Source organism: Mizuhopecten yessoensis, unplaced genomic scaffold, assembly GCF_002113885.1.
Source record: "Mizuhopecten yessoensis strain PY_sf001 unplaced genomic scaffold, ASM211388v2 scaffold715947, whole genome shotgun sequence".
In the NCBI taxonomy this organism is placed as follows: Eukaryota; Metazoa; Mollusca; class Bivalvia; order Pectinida; family Pectinidae; genus Mizuhopecten; species Mizuhopecten yessoensis.
Window position 1 is genome coordinate 32,467 of NW_018479871.1, and position 25,892 is coordinate 58,358.

The 25,892-nt window shown below is 37.8% G+C and overlaps 2 protein-coding genes across 2 annotated transcripts in view; one reads left to right on the plus strand and one right to left on the minus strand.

Annotated features, from left to right (window-relative positions):
- Positions 1 to 3,382, minus strand: part of LOC110441426 (E3 ubiquitin-protein ligase TRIM33-like) — a 16,766-nt gene extending 13,384 nt beyond the window's left edge. Inside the window, exon 1 of the mRNA XM_021484556.1 lies at positions 3,299 to 3,382. The gene's annotated coding sequence lies outside the window, so the exon portion shown is untranslated. The remainder of the gene's footprint in view (positions 1 to 3,298) is intronic.
- Positions 3,383 to 4,681: 1,299 nt separating this feature from the next.
- LOC110441428 (E3 ubiquitin-protein ligase TRIM56-like) lies at positions 4,682 to 15,531 on the plus strand. The gene is made up of 2 exons (XM_021484557.1): positions 4,682 to 4,767; positions 13,366 to 15,531. The coding sequence occupies exon 2, from the start codon at positions 13,382 to 13,384 to the stop codon at positions 14,330 to 14,332; it is 951 nt and encodes a 316-aa protein (XP_021340232.1). The 5' UTR covers positions 4,682 to 4,767; positions 13,366 to 13,381; the 3' UTR covers positions 14,333 to 15,531.
- The last annotated feature ends 10,361 nt before the right edge of the window (positions 15,532 to 25,892 follow it).

Sequence of the window (25,892 nt, forward strand, 5' to 3'; positions counted from 1 at the left end):
AACAAACTTTCACTATCAAAATCCAAGATGGCTGCCTGTCGGCCATGTTGTTTATCCGATCAGTCTCAAAAGTTGCCCTGCACAGCTAAGGACCAAGGGGAACCTGCATATAAAATTTGAGAAAGATCCCTTTGGTACTTCTTGAGAAATACCGATAACAAGAATTGTTTACGGACGGACCACGGACGGACCACGGACGCAGGGTGATTTGAATAGCCCACCATCAGATGATGGTGGGCTAAAAAGGAACTAGACCAGTCTTAAAAAGGTGAACAGTGTTAGGACGCAGAGTGACCAACATCAGGAAAGGAGAAAAAGGGACCAATGTCGCCACTGTGGTGAGTACTGGCATGTTGCTAAAAGATGCAGGTTCCAAAATGCTTCATGTTATAATTGTGGTAGAAAAGGTCACATCAAGGCCATATGTAGAAACCTCCATACTAGAACCCAGAAATATATTAAGAATAAATAGGGGTACGCGCCTGTCCCTAGAGATGGGCAACCCAATAGCAATCAGGGTAGTGTCACCAAACCCTTAGACAAATATCAGGTACCAGTAAGGTTAGGCATTAAAACATTTTCAGCATTGATAGATACAGGAGCAGAGGGTGTTTCTTGTATAAGCAGTAAAGTATTTAATAATACAGGATTAGGAAAATTTTTTGAAATAGAGAGGTCTGATTTGAAAAGGTTACACAGTGCCAATGGCAGTGACACAGAGATCAGAGGTCAGGTAACTATTCCACTCTCAATTGGACATTTAGAAATGACACAAAAGTTTCAAATGGTTGATAATTTAAGCTTTCCCTTAATTTTGGGTACAGATTTTTTGAGGAAACATCATGCTAAAATAGACTGTGGGAATGACTGCCTAGAGTTAGAGGTAGGCATTGCAATAGTTGCATTTCTAGAGTCAAGAGTCAAGCGCAAGTCAAGCTTAGCCAGACTGGCTTGTAATATCCAAATAGCACCTCAATCGGTTGCTAGAATTCCAGTGGAAACCAGAAGTCGTAGATGGGGACAAGGATTAAAGATGTTAGGCCCTATTTCCAGCCTACCTTCTAAATGTAATGTTATGGGTGCCAGAACTGTGTCTGAGGTTAAGAAAAACAAGACAGTGTACCAAGTGTTGAAACCGACTAATTTCTTTGTTGAACTCAAGGTTGGACAACCAATCGCTTTAGTTACATCAGTAAGTCAGGAGGATTTATTGGGCGAGATTCCTCGAGAGCAGTCATCAGCTGATGATGGTGTTGCTTCTCTGAAAAGTGTGGCTGAACCTCAGGGAAATACCTTTGAAAAGTTATCAGGTTTTGTTACCAGAGAGAACATTAACAAAGCTAGAGATTTAGGTGCCCAGGTAAATTCTGCTACACTAACAGAAGTAGAGAATAACAATCTCCTAGCTTTCCTTGGTGACAATAGGGATATTTTTGCTAAAGATTTGACAGAGCTTGGAACAACAGACTTGTATTTTCATGAAATAGATACTGGTAATGCTAAATCTATCAAGCAAAGATTTTACAGGACATCTCCTCAAGCTAAGGCAGAAATAGAGAGACAAACCAAGGAAATGTTAGAAAACAACATAATTGAAGAGGCTAATACACCTTAGCAAAGTCCAGTGGTACTAGTGAAAAAGTTGAATGGAGAATATAGGTGTGCCATTGACTACCGCAAGGTAAATCAGGTCACTGAACCACTGAGCTTCCCAATCCCCAGGTTTGATGACATATCAGACACGATAGGGCAGGCAAAGGCTAAATACTACACTAGCTTGGATTTACGATCAGGGCTTTGGCAAATTCCTCTGACAGAGGATTCCAAGGCAAAAACAGGTTTTGTGACATATCAGGGTGTCTACCAATATGCTAAGCTCCCATTTGGACTTTCAAACTCACCATCAGCCTTTTCGATGGTGATGTCTGGGGTGTTGAGGGACATAAACTATAAGTTTGCTCTCGTCTACATAGATGATATCCTGGTGTTCTCTTCAACATTTGAGGAGCACATAGATCATTTGGCTCAGGTTTTTCAGAGATTGCGGGACGCTTATCTGAAACTTTCGAAATGCCATTTTGCAGGGTCTGAGGTAAAATAGCTTGGCCATGTTTTCTCAAAGGATGGTATCAGTGTGAACCATGAGAAAATAAAGGCAGTGACAGAATATCCCATTCCCAAGTCAGTACATGATGTCAGGGCATTCTTAGGACTATGTAATTACTATCGTAGGTTTGTGAAAGGGTTTTCAGAGATTGTAGCACCTCTGAATGAGTTCCTGAAAAATGAAACCAAATTCCTCTGGTCAGAAAAATGTCAAAGTGCTTTTGACAGTATGAAACAATGCTTGACTACGGCACCAATTCTAGTGTACCCAGATTTTGACAAAGAATTCATTCTCTATGTGGATGCATCCACTAAGGCAATAGGGTATATATTAGGACAGCGAGATGGTGATGGAAAGAAAAGAGCTGTAGCCTATGGGGGTAGGTCATTGAGAAAGGCAGAGAAAAACTGGGGCATAACAGATTTGGAAGGGTTAGCGTTAGTAGAAGGAATAAGACATTTCCATGTATACCTAGCCACAAAGACATTCACATTCAGCTTCTGTATAAACCTACGTGTTGATTTCATACAATTTCATCTCCTATGAGCGAAGTGGTAGATTGTCCATGCACAAAGTATATTGTTTTTTTTGGTTATTATTATTTTTTGAAATATTGAAAAAAAAACGCCATGGAGAAACTGGCCAGATTTAACACAAAGTATTTTCTATACTGAACTACTGAACTAAAAACAGTGTCAACAAAATAACTTTGATCAAATTCAAGCTTTTACAATTGTATTTAAGGACAAAACACAATACCTAATAACCTTATGTGTATAAAGCTTGTTGGCTGTAGGTGTACATGTATGTAGTTTTTTTCCTATGTTCGTATTGATTTCCGAGATACACAAATCATGCTGGTCTAGATCTGTCAATGCATTAGTACTAGAAGTAGCCTTGCTCATGTCCGCAAATTTGAAAGATGTTGGGATTACTATTTAAACACGTGATTGTGGCAGCTTTAATGAACACTGTCTAATGATAGTTTGTTAATATCAAGTATAAGAACATGTTATTTGAAGCTGACAAATACTAGGGACAATACTTTCGTTTTCTATACACGTACTGAAGAAAAAGTATGACAGCATTTTCAATATTGATTCCTCAGGAATTTCCTGTCAATAAAAAGTTCAAGCCTGTTTAATTGAAGATCAAACTGATACTTACAACGCTGTTGCACATATTACTCACCGTGCGAACTTTAGATATGATAATTAAGGCGTAGACAGGTCTGTGTTTTCAAGACACAATGCATTCTTCCTTGTCCCGCCCGAACACGGATGTTGCCTATACAACTATAAGCAAAGAATCGGAACTACGGTATAAAAGTGGGTGAGGACAAAACCCGGAATGCACTCAGGCGTGAAGATTATTTTGTTGAATTATTGTATATATTAGGCTGTATCTCCTATAATATATCATGGATTTTCATTCGGATACCAGCCTAGGAAAGATAATTTTATACCTGTCACAATGATATAAGTTATGCGTACCATTATTTAATATTGGAAGTGAAAGTGGTGGCCGGAATGAACCACTATGAAATAAAAATGGCAATATTTTCAACTGTTTTCGTTCTAATAAATACTCATATCTCAAAAGGTACTGAACCGATTTTTGTTCGGAGACCACTCTGGTCAAGGGAATTTTGCACTTGTTAATGTGATACCAATTGTTTAAACATATCTTTCATATTATTCGCAAAAGTGGTGGCCGGAATGAATCGAAATCGTTTGAAAAATGACGAAAAAAGTATTTCTTATATTTCGGTACATTCTACTGTTATGATCGACCTGATATTTTGCACACAGTTTGGTAAATGGAAAATCTTTATGAATCCGAAAACAGAAGTAAAAAATATTGATTAACGAATTCGCGGTCGCGCAAAAACCTCCGAGGACACTCATTCTTCCCAAATATGCATTTTTATCGACGTATTTCGGTACTTTGTACTGTTACGATCGACCTTAAATTTTGCACACACCTAGATATATGAACAATGTTTAGGAATCAGAAGAAATAAGTGAAATAAATCATATAACAAACTCGCGGGCGCGCAAAAACCTCGGAGGACACTCGGAGGACACTCGGAGGACACTCATTACCCGGAGGACACTCATTAGGGTGACCCGTCACTGGAATATAAATGTGAGTTAACATCATACACACAGCTTTGTGCTAGTGACATATACAGCCACTCTGTAGTATATATATACGTCTCTGTTTGTGCTATCTGCAAAATGTATATATGTTGGTCAAACTTGAAAGTTAACAACTATATGTATCAAAAACAAAGAAAGTTTTCAGGTTTCACTGCGTTGACGTACACTATGTACATGTATGAGGCGGGTAATTACAGACGTCCGATACAAGAAATACATAAATATATATATATATTAAAACATACCTGATCCTCAATTTATTTATGTTAAGATAAAGAAAACAGTTTCTGTAAATATATAAGATTAAGTGAAATTATCCTTTAAAACCAATACAACAAACCAAACTTTAACATTCCGGAACTTTTATGCCGCAAGTCCGATTCTTTGCTTATAGGTGTATAGGCAACATCCGTGTTCGGGCAGGACAAGGAAGAACGTATTGTGTCTTGAAAACACAGAGCTGTCTGTGCCTTAATTATCATATCTTCAGTTCACACGGTGAGTAATATGTGTAACAGTGTTGTTAGTGTCAGTGTTATCTTTCATTAAACAGACTCGAACTTTTTATTGACAGGAATCAATATTTAAAATGCTGTCATACTTTCACTTCAGTACGTGTATAGAAAACGAAAGTATTCGATACCTTTGTCCCTAGTACTCGCAGCTAGAAATAACATGCCCTTATACTTGATATAAACAAACTATCATTAGACAGTGTTCACTAAAGCTGCCACAATCACGTGTTTGAATAGTAATCCCAACATCTTTCAAATTTGCGGACATGAGCAAGGCTACTTCTAGTACTGATCCATTGACAGACAGCATGATTTGTGCATGTCGGAAACTAATACGAATATAGGAAAAATTACATAATGTACACCTACAGCCAACCAGCTTTATACACATTATGTTATAAGGTTTTGCGTTTGTCCTTTTGTACAATTGTAAAAGCTTGAATTTGATCAAAGTTATTTTGTAATTGACACTGTTTTTAGTCCAGTATAGAAAATACTTTATCTTAGTGTTAAATCTGCCCAGTTTGTCCATAGCGTTGTTTTTTAATATTTCAAAATAAGCACCTTTTGAATGGTCTGTGTTAATAGAAAAGAACAATTTCCAAAAAATAATAATAACAAAAAAATCAATGTACTATCTAATCTAATCTATCACTTCCCTCATAGGAGATGAAATTGTATGAAATCAACATGTAGAACATGATTTTATCTGTATATAATTTATACAAAAAATAATAATAATGTAGTGAAACTGGACTGGGTCCACAGTCGGCGACTTTATAGTGCAATTGGTAGTGCATCCGTCTAGAGTTCAGAAGGTCCCGGGTTCGAACCCCGGTCTGGCCATGCATTTCTCTTTCTCCTGTTACAATAAAAAAAATCAATGTTATTTGTGCATGCACAATCTACAACTTCCCTTCATTAGAGATGAAATTGTTACAAATTAACATGTAGAACATTATTGTATGTATATCGGGTTAAAAAATAAGATTTATATTTACTTCACTATTACACAGGCCATATTTTATCATTAATATGATTCAAGTTTCCCTTCAGATTAACAGATCATTCTATCTGATTCAAATGGTCACCTGCTGCACATGGGTCCTTATCCATAAATAGGTTTGAAATATGAAATATTTCCGTTGATCTCCTATATACATGTAACCTGAAGTTAAACTCTGCCTAAAATGTCGTTAAATTATCAAATTTGATTTGTGGGCTGGCCATGTTGGAAACTTTGTAACTCTTCCGATATAAGTCAGACGTCTATATATGGGTGTCATGACCCAATATGAAAATTGTAATAAACATGGCTGCATCAGTACTCAATCTATATTTGGCCATGCAGGCCATATATAGAAATGAATAATTGAGATAACATCACACGTGATCTGTCATGGCGGTCATTTTTTTCCCAAAGATGGACTTGGCTAATTCTGTGAAAGTTTTTTTTAGCTCACATGGTCAGGTGAGCTTATGCCATACATCCGTGAACTTTTTCTTTTGAACAACTTCTTCTAAAGAACTGAAAGACCTAGGGTCAGGATATATGGCCAGTAGGTACCTGGAATGAAGTGCTATAAAGTTTTATGTTAAAATGACCTTGACATAGTTTCAAGGTCACAGGGGTCAAACATGTTAAAAAGAAAGAGACATGATACTTGAGTTTGTGGTCAAAGGTCAACTTTGTTCATAAGTGCTAGTTAGGTGATATATGTCGACATGGGTTAAAAACTTTAATAATCTTCTTCTCAAGTTCCATAAGGCCCAGGGTCATGATATTTAGCCAGCAGGTAACTGGGATGGAGTGCTATAAAGTTTTCTCGATACAATGACCTTGACCTAGTTTCAAGGTCACAGGCGTCAAATATGTTAAAAACTTCAAACAACAATATCATGAGAAGCCTTTAGACTAGAGTCCTGATACTTCAGTGTGTGATGTAGACCAGCAGTGCGAATCTTTTTCTGTATTACAGTAATGAGGTAAAATGTCAACTTAAAGTGTTAGCTGGAGTCAAAGGTCAACGTAGGATAAAAGTTTAAAAATTCAAATTTCAAACAACAAGATCTTAAGAACCGTTTAAGAGTGTTTAAATGTCTTGTGTTCTGGTTACCAAATTTTGTCTGAAGTTACCTATATATCAGCTTCATGTAACAAAAGGAACAGGTGAGCGATACAGGCCCTCAGGGCTTCTTGCATCCTCGATATCCAGGGGTTACGCTCACGTTTGCTCTCTACACCCCTGGAATATGTCATGGCAAAATTGAAGGCTCGGTGTGCGCCACCTTGTTGAAGACTAGTTCGATCCTTTGATGTACATCAAAAGAATTTTGCGGTCACGTAATGGTAAACATTGACAGGCTTTGAAGTCGGGTGTCTCTCCTTTGTAATCTTCAAAGGACAGGTATCGGCCCAGCGATTGGTCAGATTTTTTTTACCTGAGACCAATCTAACAGCTATGTTCGCGAAAGTAAACGTAACCCCTGGATATCGAGGATGGGCCTCTTGTTGTTATTAGTAAAGATTCATTATTTCAAAAATAATGCAATATTTTGATAACATTATACTCATATGATTGAGACGCGAATTATATGAAATCTTACAGTTTGGCACTTTCGATTTTGCTCCATTAGTTAGCACAGGACTGCTTTGTAGCTCAGAAGTCGCAATATATAAAAAAGTCTCATCTTCAGAAGCTATGTTATCGTAGCTTTATACAAACCATTGCAACGTAACAGACCATCTTGGTTTTACCATGGGTTTTAGATAAAAATTCTGTGGTTTAATGCATATCAGACACTAATATGGTTATTTCTGTTAATTGTCTGTTTGGTACTTTCAAAGTAATAAATGGTCCCTATAGGAAGTACTAGCAAACATCTCACCAACCATCGTAATTATGAGTTTAAGGCCTGATCTGGTCAAAACAAAAATTATGTTTGTTTCAGGTAACATGGCAGAAAAATACCAGGTATGTGGGTTTGCAAATTATGGATTTTAATTTTGTTAGCTCACCTGCGTGAAGGTATTTGGATAAGAAGGGTTACCCACGTCCATGTTAAGATAAGCAGACATCGAGAGGTGTAAAATATGGCATCCCCATTAATAAGTCCACGCAGGGTATCGGACAAATCTTAATTTCAAATTTTGTTTACATCTTGTGTTCTATCTGATATTTTTTCCTGAAACAGGTTCATTTTTTATAAGTGAGCGATATTATTGAAACATATCACATTTCGTGATGTGTCTGGTTTGAATCTTCTGAGATACAATCTATGATATTGAGTCGTTAAATAAAATAAAATTAGGACGTTACAAATCGCATTGAGATGTGGACATAATTCAAATAAAACAAATTTTCTGGTTTTATAAAGGATTGCAGAAGTCAAATTGAAAGTTATAATCTAAGCGTTTCTCTAAGAAATACCACACTTGTCTGATGCCATTATTTACCAAGAATAAAGAATAAATAATAAATTCATGAATAAATAAAAAATTTGTACATGTAAATAGAAAGAACAGATGAGAAAAACTACGTTGAAGCAATATAAGCAATGAGTCACATGTGTCCATTTTTCTGTACTTCAGGAAACCGGCTACATATTTCACTACTGTGAAGTTTTTCAAGAACGATAACTCTAACATGCAATTACTATGTGCATATGGTTTTATTATAAAATGTCAATTTTTTATCGTTTATAGATAATTAATTTCACACAATTTCAGTATTGATGAAATTTATATACATTAATGTAATACTTATCTATGTCAGTATCATTTCTAGTGACATTATTTTTCAAACCAATATGTGGTGTGTTTTTTTTCAAAATTCACTCCTTTTTACATAAATTTCCATTTAAATTCTTAAAATTCTGACAACCTGTATTTTTTTGTTGGCAGAAAATATTTTCTTTACTTCAAAGCAATATAACTACAAAATTTGAAGAAATTCTACTGAGAAATGGTGACACAATCCTATTACCTTAAAACAACTTCTGAAGAAGAACTGAAAGGTACATAATCTTAATATTTGGCTGATAGCTTCTTTTGATGGAGCTCGACAAATTTTGAGAACGAAAATGACCTTGACCTGCTTTCAAGGTCATATGGGATTAATATGTCAAACACATTAAATGGCTTGTTCTGAATAATGGACAGGCCTAGAGTCATGATATTTGGCTGAAAGCTTCAATCGTAAGAGCCTGACATAGTTTGAGAACTAAAATGACTTTGACCTTCTTTCAAGGTCACAGGGTTCAAATGTGTCAAATGCTTCAAACAAATTCTTTTGAAGAACTGGAAGGTATATAATCTTCATATTTGGCCGGATAGCTTCTTTTGGTGGAGCCCAACAAATTCTGAGAACTAAAATTACTTTGACTTACGTCCTTTCAAGGTCATATGGGTCATATTGTTAAACACATCAAATGACAGCTTCTGAATAAAGGACAGGCATAGAGTCTTGATATTTGGCTAAAAGCAACATTCATTAAAGCCCGACAAAGATTGCCAGTTAAAACTACCTTGACCTTTTATCAATGTCACAGGGGTCAAATGTGTCAAACACTTCAAATGACCTCTGAAGAAATGAACGGTATAGAATCTTAATATTTTGCTGGTATCTTCTTTGGATTGAGGTTGGCAAAGTTTGACCTACTTTCAAGGTCACTGGGGTCAAATATGTCAAAACATATAATGACTTTTGAATAATCCAAAGGCATAGAATAACCAGGAGGCCTAGGGTGATGGTATTTGGTCTCTATAATGCTTGGTTGAAACCAAGTTTGTTCAAATAAATGACCTTAGCCAAATCTCAAGGTCACAGGGGTCAAAGATGTTAAGATATTTTAACAACTTCTCATGAATAACCAGAAGGCATTGGGTGATGATATTTGACCAGTAGCATGTGGGGATTAAGGGCTACTAAATTTGTTTAAATGTATGACCTTCGCCTATATTCAAGGTCACAGGGGTCAACTATGGTGAAATCATTAAACGACTTCTTCTGTATAATCAAAACGTTAATGTTGATTGTTTGTTCTTGTGAATGACATTGACACACTTTCAAGGTCACATCTGGTCAATTGTTCATAAATCTTTAAAAGTAATCTTCTCAATAAACAAAAGGTACAGGGTGGTGATATTTGGCAAGTTGCATTCTGGGATGAAGGACTATACATTTTGTTCAACGTAATGTCCATGTTTGACTTTCAAGGTCACAGGGGTCAAATGTGTTTAAATTGTTTAACATGTTCTGTTGAATGACTTTAAGTCGAGACACTGATATTTTGCCCGTAGCTTAATTTTAGTCCACTATTCAGGTTACAGATGCAGGCGATTGGGACTCTTGTCTATCAAAACAGATCAAGAACATCCTCATTGGCAAAGGAACTCTCAATTAAATATAAACGGAGAAAGTGGCGGGTGGGAACCAATAGGGTGACTTGAGATAGATCTTGAGTATAAAACACTTCTCTTTTGCTTTGAGTGCAGGCATTTAAGCCAAATTTTATGTAGAGCGTCCTCGGCCAAAGGGGACTCATGTTGTGTAAATGGATGGTTGCTTTTTGTGTAAATGGATGGTTGCTTTTTGGAGCATACTGGTAAAATTGACTTCTCCTCTGGAACCATTAGATATATGGTGATCGACTATATTTAAATTTGGTTGGAAGCATTCTCATGTTGTTTGACATTGAACAGAAGGAAGGGCTGACCCAAATGGGGTTGACCATATATACATTACTGAGTATAAAGAATACATATATACATATACATATATGTTACCAGGATGGACCTGGTATCTTGCCCCAACCCCGAAGAATTAGTCCCTATGTCTTAACTTTCAAATGTTATTAATCAATGCAATCGTTTCCTCAAAGAGACAAAAAGACACTCAGATTACCAGGAATGACCCAGGGTACTTAATCTCTGTGTCATAGCATGGAAATAATTGCTTTACCTGTCACACTGGTAAAATACTTGCCGCTTCCTATCAACTTGGCTACGGAGAATTTCTCTTTAGCTCATTCAGTAGAGTGTAAGACTGGTAAACCAGAGGTCTTGGGTTCGTCTCCTAGAAAAGTCATTGCATAAAGATCTGTGTTACATACCCGGCACTTTATTCCACATATAAAATTCAAAGGAGTATTTGTAAAAAAGTTTTTAAAAAAATGACCTGTGTTACATACCTACCACTTTATTAGCTCACCGGGTCCAAAGGACCAAGGTGAGCTTATGCCTTGCAGTGGTGTCCGTCGTCCGTCCGTCAACAGTTTCTTTAAACGACTTCTTCTTAACCACTGATTGGAATTTAACTAAATTTGACTGAAAGCATCCCTAGGTGGTGGGGATTCAAAATTGTACAAACGGTTGGGCTGACCCCCAGGGGGCTGAGGGGCAATTTGGCTATATTGCTACAAACGACTTCTTCTGTAGAACTATGCACTGGATATCAATCATATTTAATCAAAAACATTTATAGGAGGCAGGAATTCAAAAGTGTACAAATGGTTGGGCTGATCCCCCAGGGGGCTGAGGGGCGATGCCGAAAGGGTTATTTGGCTATATTGCTTTAAGCGACTTCTTCTTTGGAACTAACAGATGGATATCAACCATATTTGACTGGAAGCATCTCTAGGTGGTTGAAATTTAAAATTGTACAAATGGTTGGGCTGACCCCCAAGGGGCTGAGTGGAGGGGCCAAAGGGGGCAATTTGGCTATATTGCTACAAACAACTTCTGCTGTAGAACTTTGCAATGGATATCAATCATATTTGGTCGGAAGCATTCATGGGAGGCAGGGATTCAAAATTGTACAAATGGTCGGGCTGACCTCCCGGGCTAAGGGGTGGGGCCAAAAAATATGTATTACTTGGAAATGGTTGAGATCCCAACCATATAACCAAATATACAGTTGCTGAGTATAAAGAGAAGAATGCACATTTGCTTTCAGGATGACCCTAGGTCTGGCCCCACCCTAGGAGACATAGTCCCTGAGCCATAACTTTAAAAAGGTTGAGATCCCCAAAACTATATTAACACATGCTGGGCATAAAGAGACGAATGCAGTCATGATACAGTACATTCACTTAATATCACGTCGGTTATTATCATGTTTTCTTGATGCACCGTTTTTTCTGCTATATACTCTGTGTAATTCAATTCTTTTATTATCACTTGTTTTTATATCATTTTCACAGCTTGGAAACAGTTGAGATCCCCACCCTATAACCATACATATAATAATAATAATAATGTGAGGTTCTTATATACCGCTTTATCACAACCTAGTTCGTAGGTTGTCTCAAAGCGGTTCACAAATCATTATCCGTGGTTATAGGGCCTTTGAACCAGCCAATATCTTTCTCAACTCCCTGGGGAGCATTCAGCCAGTGCTGCCATTTCGGCGCTCACAGCTAGCATTCAAAAATTCTAGCACTGCCCAACCACGTACTCATTTACAGCTCAGTAGACTGGAACAAGTGGAGTTAAAGTATCTTGCTCAAGGATACAACACCGTGCCGTGACGCGAACCCGCAACCCTTCGGTCACGAGCCCGGCGTCCTACACTAGACTACCGTGCCTCCCAAGACTACCATGCCTCCAAACATATAGTTGCTAGGCATGAATAAACATACATTCAGGTTCTTGGTGTCTTGTCCGCCCCTTGTTCCAAAATATATTTATTTTAAATTGAAAAGAAATGCCGGGTAATCTATTAGAGCTGCTACATGTCTCTTGTCTCACTAGGTAAGATTGTAGTCTATGTTGATCACTTTCCAACATCATTTTGTCACAAACCCACAAAACGCCATATGTGGATTATATGTGCTTTTTTGTTGTAAAATAACAACACCAATTTAATGACAGTTGTATTACAAATCAAGTGACCATAAAGGCCTCTTCTTACATGTACTATTTCGTAAATGCAAACTGAATGTCAATATCGAATTCTTTCATACATTGAAGGGAAGCACATTACAGAGAGTCTAATTATATTCGTTTTAGATTGCATTGTGGTAGTACATATACGTATTAATTAAAATTAAATATAAGTAATATTTAATATGCACCATATCATAAAATATTACGATAAATAGTTTTCAAAAAAATAATGTTGATATCAAGTTAATCAGGTTAATTGATCCAGTCATACTGGTTACATTGTTTTGTATGTAATTCGGCGAATGAATGTTCCAAGCATAATTTATATGCATGACGGTTTTTTTGTCGATTACTTTTTATTTCGTAATTACTCTGAACAAGTTTCTAAAGTTGTTGTCATGTATAGCATGTATTTAAAATGTGCAAAACTATCAATCAACAATATTTTAGGGTGACTTAATCTGTTTATCAAATGCATTAGATATTTGGAAACATCAACGATATTTTATTAGGTTTGTAATGTACCCGTACAACAATGGTATAAATTACATTTTCGAAAATATCACTATCACAGGCTATCTTACAACAAACTATTTATACTAATATTAGAATTTAGTTAACAGTTATTGGTTAAGGTTTCGGTCATATATCAATTGAATTAACACATGCGTATCTTTATTTTTCGTGTTACAGTTGCACCAATCTGACCATGAAAATGGCTGAAGGCGGGCACATCCCGGAACTAGACTTACACTTACTGGAGTGTCCTATCTGTCTGGAGCGACTTCGGCAACCTAAAACCCTACCCTGCCTCCACTGCTTCTGTCAGGATTGCCTCGGGATCTACATCACCAAGGAGTTGTCTGGTAAGATGGCGTCAGCGACATCCTTTCCGTGTCCAGTTTGCAGAGGGATGGCTACGCCTGTCAATCAAGCGGAAACCAAAGAAAACTGGGCTAAACAGTTTCCAACTAATGGTGTGATCCAAGAACTGATCAAGCTTAAGGAACAGTCGTCTGAACCACTGTACTGCACACCTTGTCAAACAAAAGGTAATCCGTCCAATCCTGCCAAGTTCTGGTGTAAGAAAATGGAATCCGGTTTTTGTGAGACTTGTAAAGTTGATTACCACGATATCATACATTTTGAATGCGATGTTTTAGATATTACCAGGCATGACAACAATAGACCAAAACAGAACTCTGTTCCTCACTGTGACCAACACGACGAGGATATGGTTTGGTATTGTGAAGATCACAAACATCTCGGTTGTAACATATGCGTTTTAAAAGACCACAGACGTTGTGAAGCAGTGACAACAACGAAAGAGTATTTTCAGAAGTTGAAAGCAGGATCGCAACTGACAGATATGCAGGCAGCACTGAAGAAAGGTTCAGAGGTCATGAACTCCTTAGTGAAGGACTTTGACGAACAGCTACAAGCTATGGTAAAGAACCAAGAAATCGCACTCCAGAGTATTACAGATCTACGTCATAGAGTCGACAAACGGCTTGACGAGCTTCAGAAGAACTGCACAGACAAGTTAATAACGCTGTTCAAAGACGAAAAGAGGAAATTAGACGACTCCTTCCGGCAATGCGAACGTCTAAAGAACAGTATGCGAAACACCCTGAAGTCGTCCATTAAAGCTACAGAGTGAAATGAAAACACGGAAACAATAGTGTTGTATAAGAGAGGACAGGCTGAAGTGGAGTCGTGTAAGACCGTGGTCATGGAGATGAACGAATCTTTCACGTCCGTCAATATTCAGCATCAGACCGAACACGAACTTGTGACCTTCGGTAATGGCGCTATGGGGAATATCGTCATTGAGAAACCACCACGACGCTTTCCTGAGAGTCATGGTTACCTAGCTTCACCAATGTCCGGGCGTCGCGTAAGAGAAGTACAACAGTTTGATATAAAAACTACATCAGATGAGAAAGTTTGTTATGCAACTGGCGTTGTGTTCCTTCCGTATAATCAAGTAGTAGTAAGTGATCACAGCAACAAAAAGCTGAAGCTGTTTACAGATAAAGGACAGCACCTGGATGAGTTGACCATACGAGGAAGTCCCTTTGATGTTTGTTTTGTGGACGATGAAACAGTGGCTGTGGCAGTTAGCAGCCCTGGTGGTGTCCATGTCGTGAAAGTCGAAAACTCTAAAATCTCACTTTCTTCCGTGATCTGTATGCCAGATAATAAAGGCTGCCGGGGTGTAACCTATATCAATGGGAAGTTTGTCGTTTGTACAGACACAGAAGAAGCAAAAGTGTACAGTGTGACACAGGACGGCTCTGCTGAGCTGTTATATCAGTATAGTGGTAGGTGTTATTTCGTCTCACATGACCAAACAAATAAAGACATACTGATCAGTTGTCTTAATTACACTTAGGGGAAAGTTGTGCTGTCCAGACTGTCGGCTGACAAACATCTAAAGAGTTTGTTGAAAGTCGGTCTCGTGAGTAATGCTACTGGACTTAACGTTGATAGAGAGGGAAACATCTACTTGTGTGGCTTTGCTTCACAAAACGTCGTACAGATATCTGGGGACGGAACACACGTCAGGGAACTGCTGACGTCAGCAGATGAAATCTGAAAATTGACAAATTCCTTCAGGAACAAAATATTCAGATACATCTTCAAATTTTAACTTACCTTATATAATATTAAGTCTGGAAATAATTGAAATGTAGTGGTTTATCAAGTATGGCAAGTGACAATAATACCAGCTAATACAAAAAAAAAAACACCACTAAATTTACAAAAAAAAGTCAAAAATCTTCTCACACAGTTTGTTTGGTTATCTTCCTTGATTTTGTATGACAATAAAACTGTTAATCTTTTGAAAAATATTGATTTGCCTGAAATTCCAGAATTTGTTCTAAATTCAAAAATTGAAAATAGTCAAATTCTTTCAGGAATAGAATGTTTTGATATATCTACATACTTAACACAATTTCATCTGAAATCAGCTAAATTGTCAGGATTTCAAGTTATATAAGAATACAAGGTTTTACATCAGATGCAAAAAAATCAGACTTTTAAATAATTCAGGGGTAGGGGGGGGGGGGGGGGTCCAAAATGGCCCCTCATTTGATTTCGATTTTTTTAGATGAAGTGAACACCTAAACTTAATCATAACAAAAACACCCATTACAATCCAAATGAGTACTAGGTTCGTTTTTAGCTCACCTGGTCCGAAGCATCCCTAGGTGGTGGGGATTCAAAATTGTACTAATGGTGGGGCTGACCCCCAAGGGGGCTGAGAGGCGGGGCAAAAAAGGGGTCAATTTGGCTATATTGCTTTAAGCGACTTCTTCTCTGGAACTAAGACGTGGGTATCAACCATATTTGACTGGAAGCATCCCTAGGTGGTGGGGATTCAAAAATGTACAAATGATGGGGCTGACCTCCCAGAGGGCTGAGGGGCGGGGCAAAAAGGGGGCAATTTGGCTATATTGCTACAAACGACTTCTTCTGTAGAACTATGCCATGGATATCAACCATATTTGACTGGAAACATTCATGGGAGGCAGGGATTCAAAATTGTACAAATGGTTGGGCTGACCCCCCAGGGGGCTGAGGGGTGGGGCCAAAAGGAGTCAATTTGGCTATATTGCTGTAAGCGACTTCTTCTCTGAAACTAAGAAGTCGATGTCAACCATATTTAACTGGAAGCATCCCTAGGTGTCAGGGATTCAAAATTGTTCAAATGATGGAGCTGACCCCCCAGGGGGGCTGCGAGGCGGGGCAAAAAGGGGTCATTTTTTTGCAATATTGCTATAAGCGACTTCTTCTTTGGAACTAAGAGGTGGATATCAACCATATTTGACTGGAAGCATCCCTAGGTGGTGGGGATTCAAAATGGTGGGGCTGAGCCCCCAGGGGGCTGAGGGCGGGGCCAAAAAGGGGGCAATTTGGCTATATTGCTATAAACGACTTCTACTGTAGAACTATGCCATGGATATTGATCATATTTGGTCGGAAGCATTCATGGGAGGCAGGGATTCAAAATTGTACAAATGTTGGGGCTGACCCCCCGGGCTAAGTGGTGGGACCAAAAAAAATGTATTACTTGGAAATGGTTGAGATCCCCACCATATAACCATGGTATACAATTGCTGAGTACAAACAGAAGAATGCACATTTGATTCCAGGATGGCTATAGGTCTGGCCCCACCCTTAGAGACATAAGCCCTTGGCCATAACTTTAAAACTGTTGAGATCCCCACCCCAAAACTATATATATAAATGCTGGGCATAAAAAGACGAATGCAGTCATGATATCGAATAGACCCTGGGGTCTGACCGAACCCCTAGGGACCTAGTTTGTTAGTCACAGCTTGGAAACAGTTGAGAGCCCCACCCTATAACGGTATATACAATTGCTGAGTATAAAGAGATGATAGCACATATGCTTCCAGGATGGCCTTGGGGACTGCCCCACCCTTGGAGACTTAACCCCTGGGTCATAACTTCGAAATGGTTTAGATCCTCACCCCAAAACTATATATACAATTGTTGGGCATAAAAAGACGAATGCAGTCATGATATTAGAATTGACCCCAGGGTCTGCCCCACCCTTGCAGACNTACCATACATACAACTGCTGGGCATGAAGAATCTAATACAGATATGCCTTGGGGTCTGGCATATTCCCTTGATCTCACTCGGAGAATATTTTGACATGATTGCTTTGGTATCCAGGTAAGCGATACAGTCCCTCTGGGCCTCTTGTTTAGTTTCCCTTGAACTGTAGTTGTGCATGTTTAATTTTGAACTGATAAACATATTTAGTAAGTTGTTGAAAGGCATGTTTGTAGAAGCAAAACTAACTATGCACTGAAGGATCATTTATGATGCAACCAAAACTACGGATCATATACTTCAGTATTCAAATAAAAAAACCTTGCTTTGGTTAGTTAACAGACAATTCAGCATCCAGTAACCATCTCGAGCAATGATATTTTCTAGACAAAAATGTGTTGATCTTAGAATAAAAGTATCTTATATCTTTTATATACTAAACATATTTTGATTATAGCTGGACTTGGTCCTGAACTACCAGTGACAAAAATATCAATCCAAAATATGTGGTGGAACATATTCAAAAAAGGGATCAAATGACTATATGGTCTATACATCAAAATTCATGGCTATATGTAAAGTCTAATCATTATCATTGAAAAATGACAGAAAAGAAGAAAAAAAATGTTCCAGTTTGGATGGAATGAGTATTTAATCAACAACGAAGATGTTTGGAAAATATATGATGTTTGATTCTTTTTCAAGATGGCCACCAAAACATTCATTTTCTGCCCAATCAGTTGTAAGATTCAACTATCAATGGAAATCAGAGATTGTGTGTTTGTTTGCTACTTTGCTTATATATATATATTAAAGTAAGACGCCGTAATAATGCGCTGATGACATTAACAGATAACGTTTTGCAATTGAGCTTATGCCGTGGTGCATCGTCCGTCCGTCGTCCGGCATCAATATATTACTTTAAACAACTTCTTCTGAATAACTAAAAGGCGCAGGGTGATGATATTTTGCCAGGAGCATGTTGGGATGAATTACCACCCATTTCCAAGGTCACATGGGTCAAATATGTTAAAAACTTAAAACAACTTCTTCTGAATAACCAAAATGCCAAGTGTGGTAATATTTGGCCAGTAGCTTGCTGGGATGAAAGGGCTACCAAGTTTGTTCAAATAAATGACCTTCACTAATAGTCAAGGTCACAGGGGTCAAATATGTTAAAAAACTTCAAACAACTTCTGCTGAATAACCAAAATGCTCAGGTTGATGATATTTGGCCAGTAGCATGCTGGGCTAAAAGGCTACCAAGCTTGTTCAAATACATTACCTTCACCCATTTTCAAGGTCACAGGGGTCAAATATGTTAAAATCTTAAACAACTTCTTCTGAATAGCTAAAAGGCCTAGGGTGATGATATTTGGCCAGTAGCATGCTTGGATGAAGGGCTACCAAGTGTGTTAAAATAAATGACCTTCACTAATATTCAAGATCACAGGAGTCAATTGTCTTTAAAAATAACTTTAAACTACTTTTCTGAATAACCAAAAGGTCAATGGTGATGATATTCGGGCAGAACCATACTTGGATGAAGGGCTACCGAGTTTGTTCAAATGAATGACCTGCACACACTTTCAATGTCACAGGGGTCAAATGTCTTAAAAGAACACCTTTAAATAACTTCTTCTGAATAACCAAAAGGTCCAGGGGGATGATAGTTGGCCAGTTGGTACTTTTGAATGAAGTGCTATAAATTTTCTCTAAATAAATTACCGGGCTTAAATGATATTTGACCAGCAGCATGCTGTGATCAGGTGATAATGGTCAAATGTATAAATTCAACAACTTCTTCCTAATATAACAAAGAGTGTCAGTGTGTTAATAGTTGGTAAATAAAATTCTGGGATAGAGTAATACGATGTGTCATCAAAGAAATGATTTTGACCTACCTTCAATGTCACCAGCAGGGGTCAGGTGTCAAATACAATTAATGTTAACATGTAAAAAATCGATATAGTTACTACATTGTAGATGTATTCAAATGAACGAATTTGACCCATCTTCATGTTCACAGAGTTAAAAAAAATGGCTGTAATAAAAGTTTAAATACTGCCGTGTGTGTGCTTGAAGTCAATGGCCTAGCTGTAACATTTTGGTAACTCCGATTATTTTACGCGCATGCTCTATTCGAAATTTTCAAAGTAAGAGAGGACAGGCAATGCGTAGTTGTGAATATGATCTAAAAACATTATTTAAAAACCAAAGAACCTTTCATATTACATTTCAATGCTCTGTTAGTTTGAATTAATGCTTCATAATGTTAAATGCGTCAATTAATTATTGGAATAGTGCTGATCGCGAATGCAAAATGATGATAAAGTTAGCGGGAGTTTGTCTGGCTTTGCATTTGCAAGAACTCGCAATCGGCGAGATTACACGAAATCGCTATCAAAGGGAGCTATCATGCAGTATGCCTACTATGTTAGTCGCGTGTACCACTCCTGGTTTTCTGATATACACAGTAAATAAAGAATCACACGAGTTGTGTTCCGTCTCCATCGTTTTGAATGCATCTCAACGACAGACCAAACTTCGTGACGTAACCTGTTTTGACGATTTTTGTCCCTCGTGTCGTTGATACGTTAAGTAGAGTTTCGAAATGCATTTTTGGTAGTATTTTGCCACACATGCATCATATTGTGATACAGAAATATATTTTTGATTTCTGTAACATGATTTCAGTTTAATCTCATAACATCACAGCAAGTCACAGTCCGGAGTTCCTACACAAAAATAAATATGACTGAATTCTAATGAGTTCGTTGAATTAAATTTTCCCACATGGTGCATTTTTGTAGCTTCTTTTTTTATGTATTCTGCATTAAAAAATGTGACATAAACTTCTGTCACAGCCCTATGAATCGGGCTTAAAATAACAAAGGTGTATCTAAACCTGACTTTCCCAAAACTGAACAAAAAAGTTCATTGAGATTTTGAATTTCATTTCATCATGTTACAATTCAGCATTTTGTGAATATTTAATGACTATTGAGAAATTTTTGACTCCATAAAATGATCTTTGATTCTGCAAAAGGACATGTCTATTTGATATGTTTAATGTCTTTGCTGTGACCTAAATATTACACATTGTAGCATCTTTTTAACATAATAAGCACCCTCCTCTTTCTTTCATTTCACATAGAGGTTCCCGATGTTCATTACGCATATCATTGTTTGTGACTGATCGAAAAACTAAGATTTCCGACAGACAGCTATCTTGAATTTTTAGAGTATAATTAATAAGTGCTATTTCTCCGAAAGGTAATGTAGGAATATTTCTCAAATTTCACATGAAAACTTCCCTTTGGTCCATAGATACACATATCGAATATTGAGACTGATCACACAGAGATTGCGGACAAGGCAGCCTTCTTGAATTTTGAAAGTAAAAGATTGTAAGCGCTATTTCGCAGGAAGTGCCTGAGGGATCTTTCTCAAATTTGATATGAAGGTTCCCTAATTTCCCTTATAATGCATATTGAATATTGAGACTGATAAGATAACCAAGGTGGTCGACAGGAGACCATCCTTCTTTTGAGAGTTAAAGTTTGTTACATTGTAGTTCTACTACTCAGTATGAACTAGAAGGATCTTTCACAAATTTCACATGAAGATTTCATATGGTGCCTAGTTATGTATATTATTAATTAAGACTGATAGAAAAACAAAGATGGCCATCTTGAGGTTTGAGAGTTAAAGGTTGTTAACGCTTATCATCAGAAAGTACTGGATGGATCTTTCTTCAATTTCTTATTAGACAGCCATCTTGGATTTTCACAGTTCAATTATTTTGTTATCACAATTTTATATGTAAAATACCCCAGGTCTTAATGAGAATTCTTCTGTCATTAACAGAACTTCGAATTATTTAAGATTTACAAATGTTCTAGCATTTTGCTATTGACATTGTTCATTGTGGCAAATAACATATGACATTACCAGGTGTCAGTTAATGTATAAGATTTCCGTTAAGGATTGCCAACATGGGACTGGATAATAGAAAATGAAGAGCAAAGAAGATCATCTTTTATAGATCTGATAAAAATCCTTTTATGGTCGGAGCCAAGGTTCTTCCAGGATCTCTTAATTAAGAAGTACTTTACGGATCTTCCTTAAATTTCATATGTTTCCATTGGTCCTTTGTTGTGCATGTTTCGTTTTAAGGTTAATAAAAAACGAGTGCATTAAGTGTGACATCTTGAAAGTAAAATTTTGATATCGATAATTTCTTAATTCTGGAAATCTCTCTAAAACTTCATATACAAATTATTCTGCTGTAAGTCGGTTCTTCCTGTTCACTTGCCTTGCATGTTTCGTTTCGAGCTTTAAACATCTCGATCAGAAAATGTTTATTGTTCAATTGTAGACATTACTGTTTTAGCAAATAGCTCAGGCAAGAAGCTAACTTCAAACGGAGCCTGCCAAACCCAGTTGTATGGATTTTTAATCAACAGTTACGACAATATAACGTTGACAAGACTGTCTATCGAACAGATAATAGAAGTAAGAGAAAGGGAACAAACCAAATTTAGAAAGAACAAATGAAGATTTGGAATGGTTTACTTGGAAACACTAAACAACGAAAAAATCAATTCTACGACTTAATCTTCCTAATTTTACCAGTTTACTTCAACTAGCATCGAATTTTACAGAACACAATCTAAATCATAAATTCATGACCTAACTTAATGACGTACCATCTAAATAATATATGCATGGACTAACTTAATGATGTACCATCTAAATGATATTTGCATGGCACAAATTACGGAAACACTCTCTAAATTAGCGGAGCACCATTCAAATTTAAAAACCATATCCAAGTTATCAGGACATGGACCAGTTTTCAGGAACAACAACCAATTTTCAGGAACAACAACCAATTTTCAGGAACCAAACACCTCAATTAAGATTGTGCCTTTGTTCCCGAAAACTGGTCATTGGCGCCCGAAAATTAAGTCGTTGTCCCGCTCACTCGCACAGCGGTATTCCCTTTGATGTAGCCGCGCTCCGGCGAAGCCCGTACAGGTGAGACAGTCTATAGTCCCTGACTTCCTGGCCGTGTTGTCAGGGGGTGTTCTCGTTTCCCCCACTTTTTATATAACAAAGGAAAGGGTTGATTTAGGAAGACAATTGCAAACCAATCATAGTCTGTTTCATACTTACCCCACAGGTAACTTACCTGTGTGAAAGTTACCTGTGTGACTTGTAGCTTTGTTGTATGTGTTGGGTATAAATAAGGTTTAAATACTTTTTTGGGGTTCAAATACCTTTATATATAATCAATATCTTTTTATACTTATACATATGTAGAGTTTACAGTCAAATATTTACATTACCCTTTTAAACAGATAATATAGAATATAACAGCACTACATAAGATTTCACAATCGAGTATTTCAATACTTAATATAAACTTTATTGCATTCCAAATTAAGTTGCATTACATCACATAACATACAAAGTATGTACTTATACATAATGATTACATTTTAATTATATTACAATTTGTTCAACATACAACCGTCACTGCATATTAATTATATTAATTTATATTACACTGTTAGGCCACCAAATACAAGACAAGTTAACTTTAACATTACATTTCAAAACATGTTAAGAAGTTAAATCCCTCAATATAAACTTTACATTACATTTACTAATCACACAATACAAATACATTAACAATATTCAATAAACGAACAGATTTCGCATAGATATTGCTTGCTCTGTCACTATTTGACTGACAATAAGTTGACTAGACCTCACGAGTAACAGTTACTGATTTTTAGGACACATTTATGTTTCATGTTGCACTTTCTATATGTTACATGTGCTGTGTTTGTGTTGATTTTGTGTAACCTGTGGTCTATATTGCTCATTGGATATCGGCTATTATTTTACAGCAGTTGGACTGGAATAAATACTTGGAGACTGTATCAGGTAAAACCCAGTGGTCATTGTATATACTAGCTAGGTATTTTGACTAAATATATGGTTTATTTACAGTTGATGTCTGTTTTAGAACAAATGTACTGGTAAGTTGGGATCTCGAGACTCGTGTTTATCAGATTGTATTTATTTTCAGGTTTATTGTTTACAATTAGTTTTGTCAATTAGGTTTATTGTATCTGTTATCATCTTACTTATTCACCATGTCGTTTGACAAATCATTTTCGGACAAGGATGTTGAGGTTATTACAGCTACCCTTTTAGCTATGGGTTACAAGCCACAGGAAGGCCAACTTAGTTCTGAGGAACTCCGGTCATGGATTAAGTCCAAGGAAACTATTAAGGATCCTAAACAGGAAGATGGAGCTTGTGCCTTGTCTACTCCCACGGTTACAGTCAGTCCGCCTGTGAGGATTTCCATCTTTTCTGGGGAGGAAAAGGACACATCCTATGATTTATGGAAACATGAAGTAGAGTCCTTACTGTTATCTCATGGTGAAGATGTGGTGACTCATGCACTTCGAAGATCTCTGAAGGGAAAAGCTGGAATAGTTGTCATGCATCTTGGATTGAGAGTTTCAGTGAGGGATATTCTTACCAAGATGGACAGTATCTTTGGCACTGTGGAAAAAGGTGAAGCACTTCTAGCACAGTTCTATAGCGCTCGCCAGAAGGAGGGTGAGGATGCTGCCTCATGGAGTTGCAGACTGGAGGATATATTGAATAAAGCTGTGAAGGGAAGAGAGGTGACTTACGCCTACACAGGGGATATGCTGAGGACCATGTTTTGGACAGGTCTTAGAAGAGATTTAAAAGATATTACAGGTCATAAGTATGATGCTATCCAGGACTTTGATCAGCTTGTGATTGCAGTACGCCAGGTGGAGCAAGATCTCAAGAAGAGGGAGGAGGAAACTCAGACTAAGAAGCCTCGCACTGAAGACTTGAAGACAACGACAAAGCCCAATCCTGCTTGCATGGCTAGTGCTGAAGCAACAGATAATATAAAGGAAATGAAGGGGATGATAAAGCAGTTGACTGCAGATATGACCAAGATGAAGAAGACTACTAATCAGTATCAGAAGCTCAACTCGAAGTCTGGAGATAGTAAGTTGTGGACCAATCAACAAGGACACCAGCCTCAACAGCGACATCAGTTTAACAGCCACCAGTCAGAATCAGCACAACCGCATGAAGATGGCCCACTGTGTTGGCGATGTGGACAGAGAGGTCACATTAAACTTGGATGTCGTGTCAGGATAGACCATTTAAACGGGGAGAGGCCTACGAAGAAGGGCAGTTCGTAGGCTATGAGAGAAGAGCCCTTAACTATAAAACACAGGATGGAAGAAAACAGGTACCTGGAGAGTTGGTGGGTTCACCAAATGAAGCATCAGTGTTTCTTGCCAAGAGTAACATCCAAGCTCTTCTGGACACAGGATCTACTGTCTCAACGATTTCAGAACAGTATTACAGAAGCTTCTTGTCAGATGCCTGTCAGCTCCTGCCCGTGACAGGTCTCCTGAATGTAGAGTGTGCTGATGGAAACCTCTTGCCATACTCTGGATATATAGAGACAGAAGTAGCTATACCAGGACTTTGTGGGGAGTCACTGGCCTGTTTATTGTTAGTCGTCCCGGATAGCAGTTATAACTCCGCAGTGCCTTTGTTACTTGGTACCAATGTACTGTTCCCTTTGATGTATGCTTGTAAAGGTAAGTATGGAGCAAGATTTCTACAGCAGGCCGATCTTCATTCACCCTGGTATCTCGCGTTCAGATGTTTGTCCTTGAGGGAACGGGAGTTGGCCAGGAATGAAAACCGACTTGGACTCGTTAGATGTGCAGAGACAAACAGCATTGTGATGCGGCCAAACAGTTTTGTTACTCTGAAGGGTTACATCGATAAAGGAATTGGCTACCATCGGACATGTGCCATGCTGCAACCATCGAAGTTAGCCACCATATCATCGTTATTAGATTTGACACCGGGGGTCATAGATTTCGATGATAATCACCGAGCTGTCTCAGTACAGCTTTCCAATATCACCAGTAGAACAGTGACAATCCATCCAAAAGCAGTGATATGTGAACTTCAACCAGTCATTATGGAGAAACCACCGCCTTCCATAGAGAAACAGGAGGGGCCTAGTATATTGGATGTCCTAGACTTCACCTCCTCGAAGGATACACCTTTGTCGCCATATCAGCTTTGTGAGGGAATGGAACTCATTAAAAGGTATGAAGATGTATTTTCAAAACATGATGAGGATATTGGCCATTCTTCCATGGTTCAACATAGGATAGAACTTGAGGATAAAACTCCTTTTAAACAACGTCACCGAAGAATCCCACCATCTATGTTGGATGAAGTGAAAGGACACCTTCAGCAACTTTTGTCGGGGGGAATTATCAGGAAGTCGCATTCACCATGGACCTCTAATGTTGTGTTGGTGAGGAAAAAAGATGGGAGCCTACGATTGTGTGTGGACTATCGTCAATTGAACAATCGAACTATAAAGGACTCCTACGCATTGCCTAGGATAGAGGAAATTTTAGACTGTTTGAGTGGCAACAAGTTCTTCACTGTTCTGGACATGAAAAGTGGGTACCACCAGGTGGAGATAGATGAAGCACATAAGGAACGGACAGCTTTTACTGTTG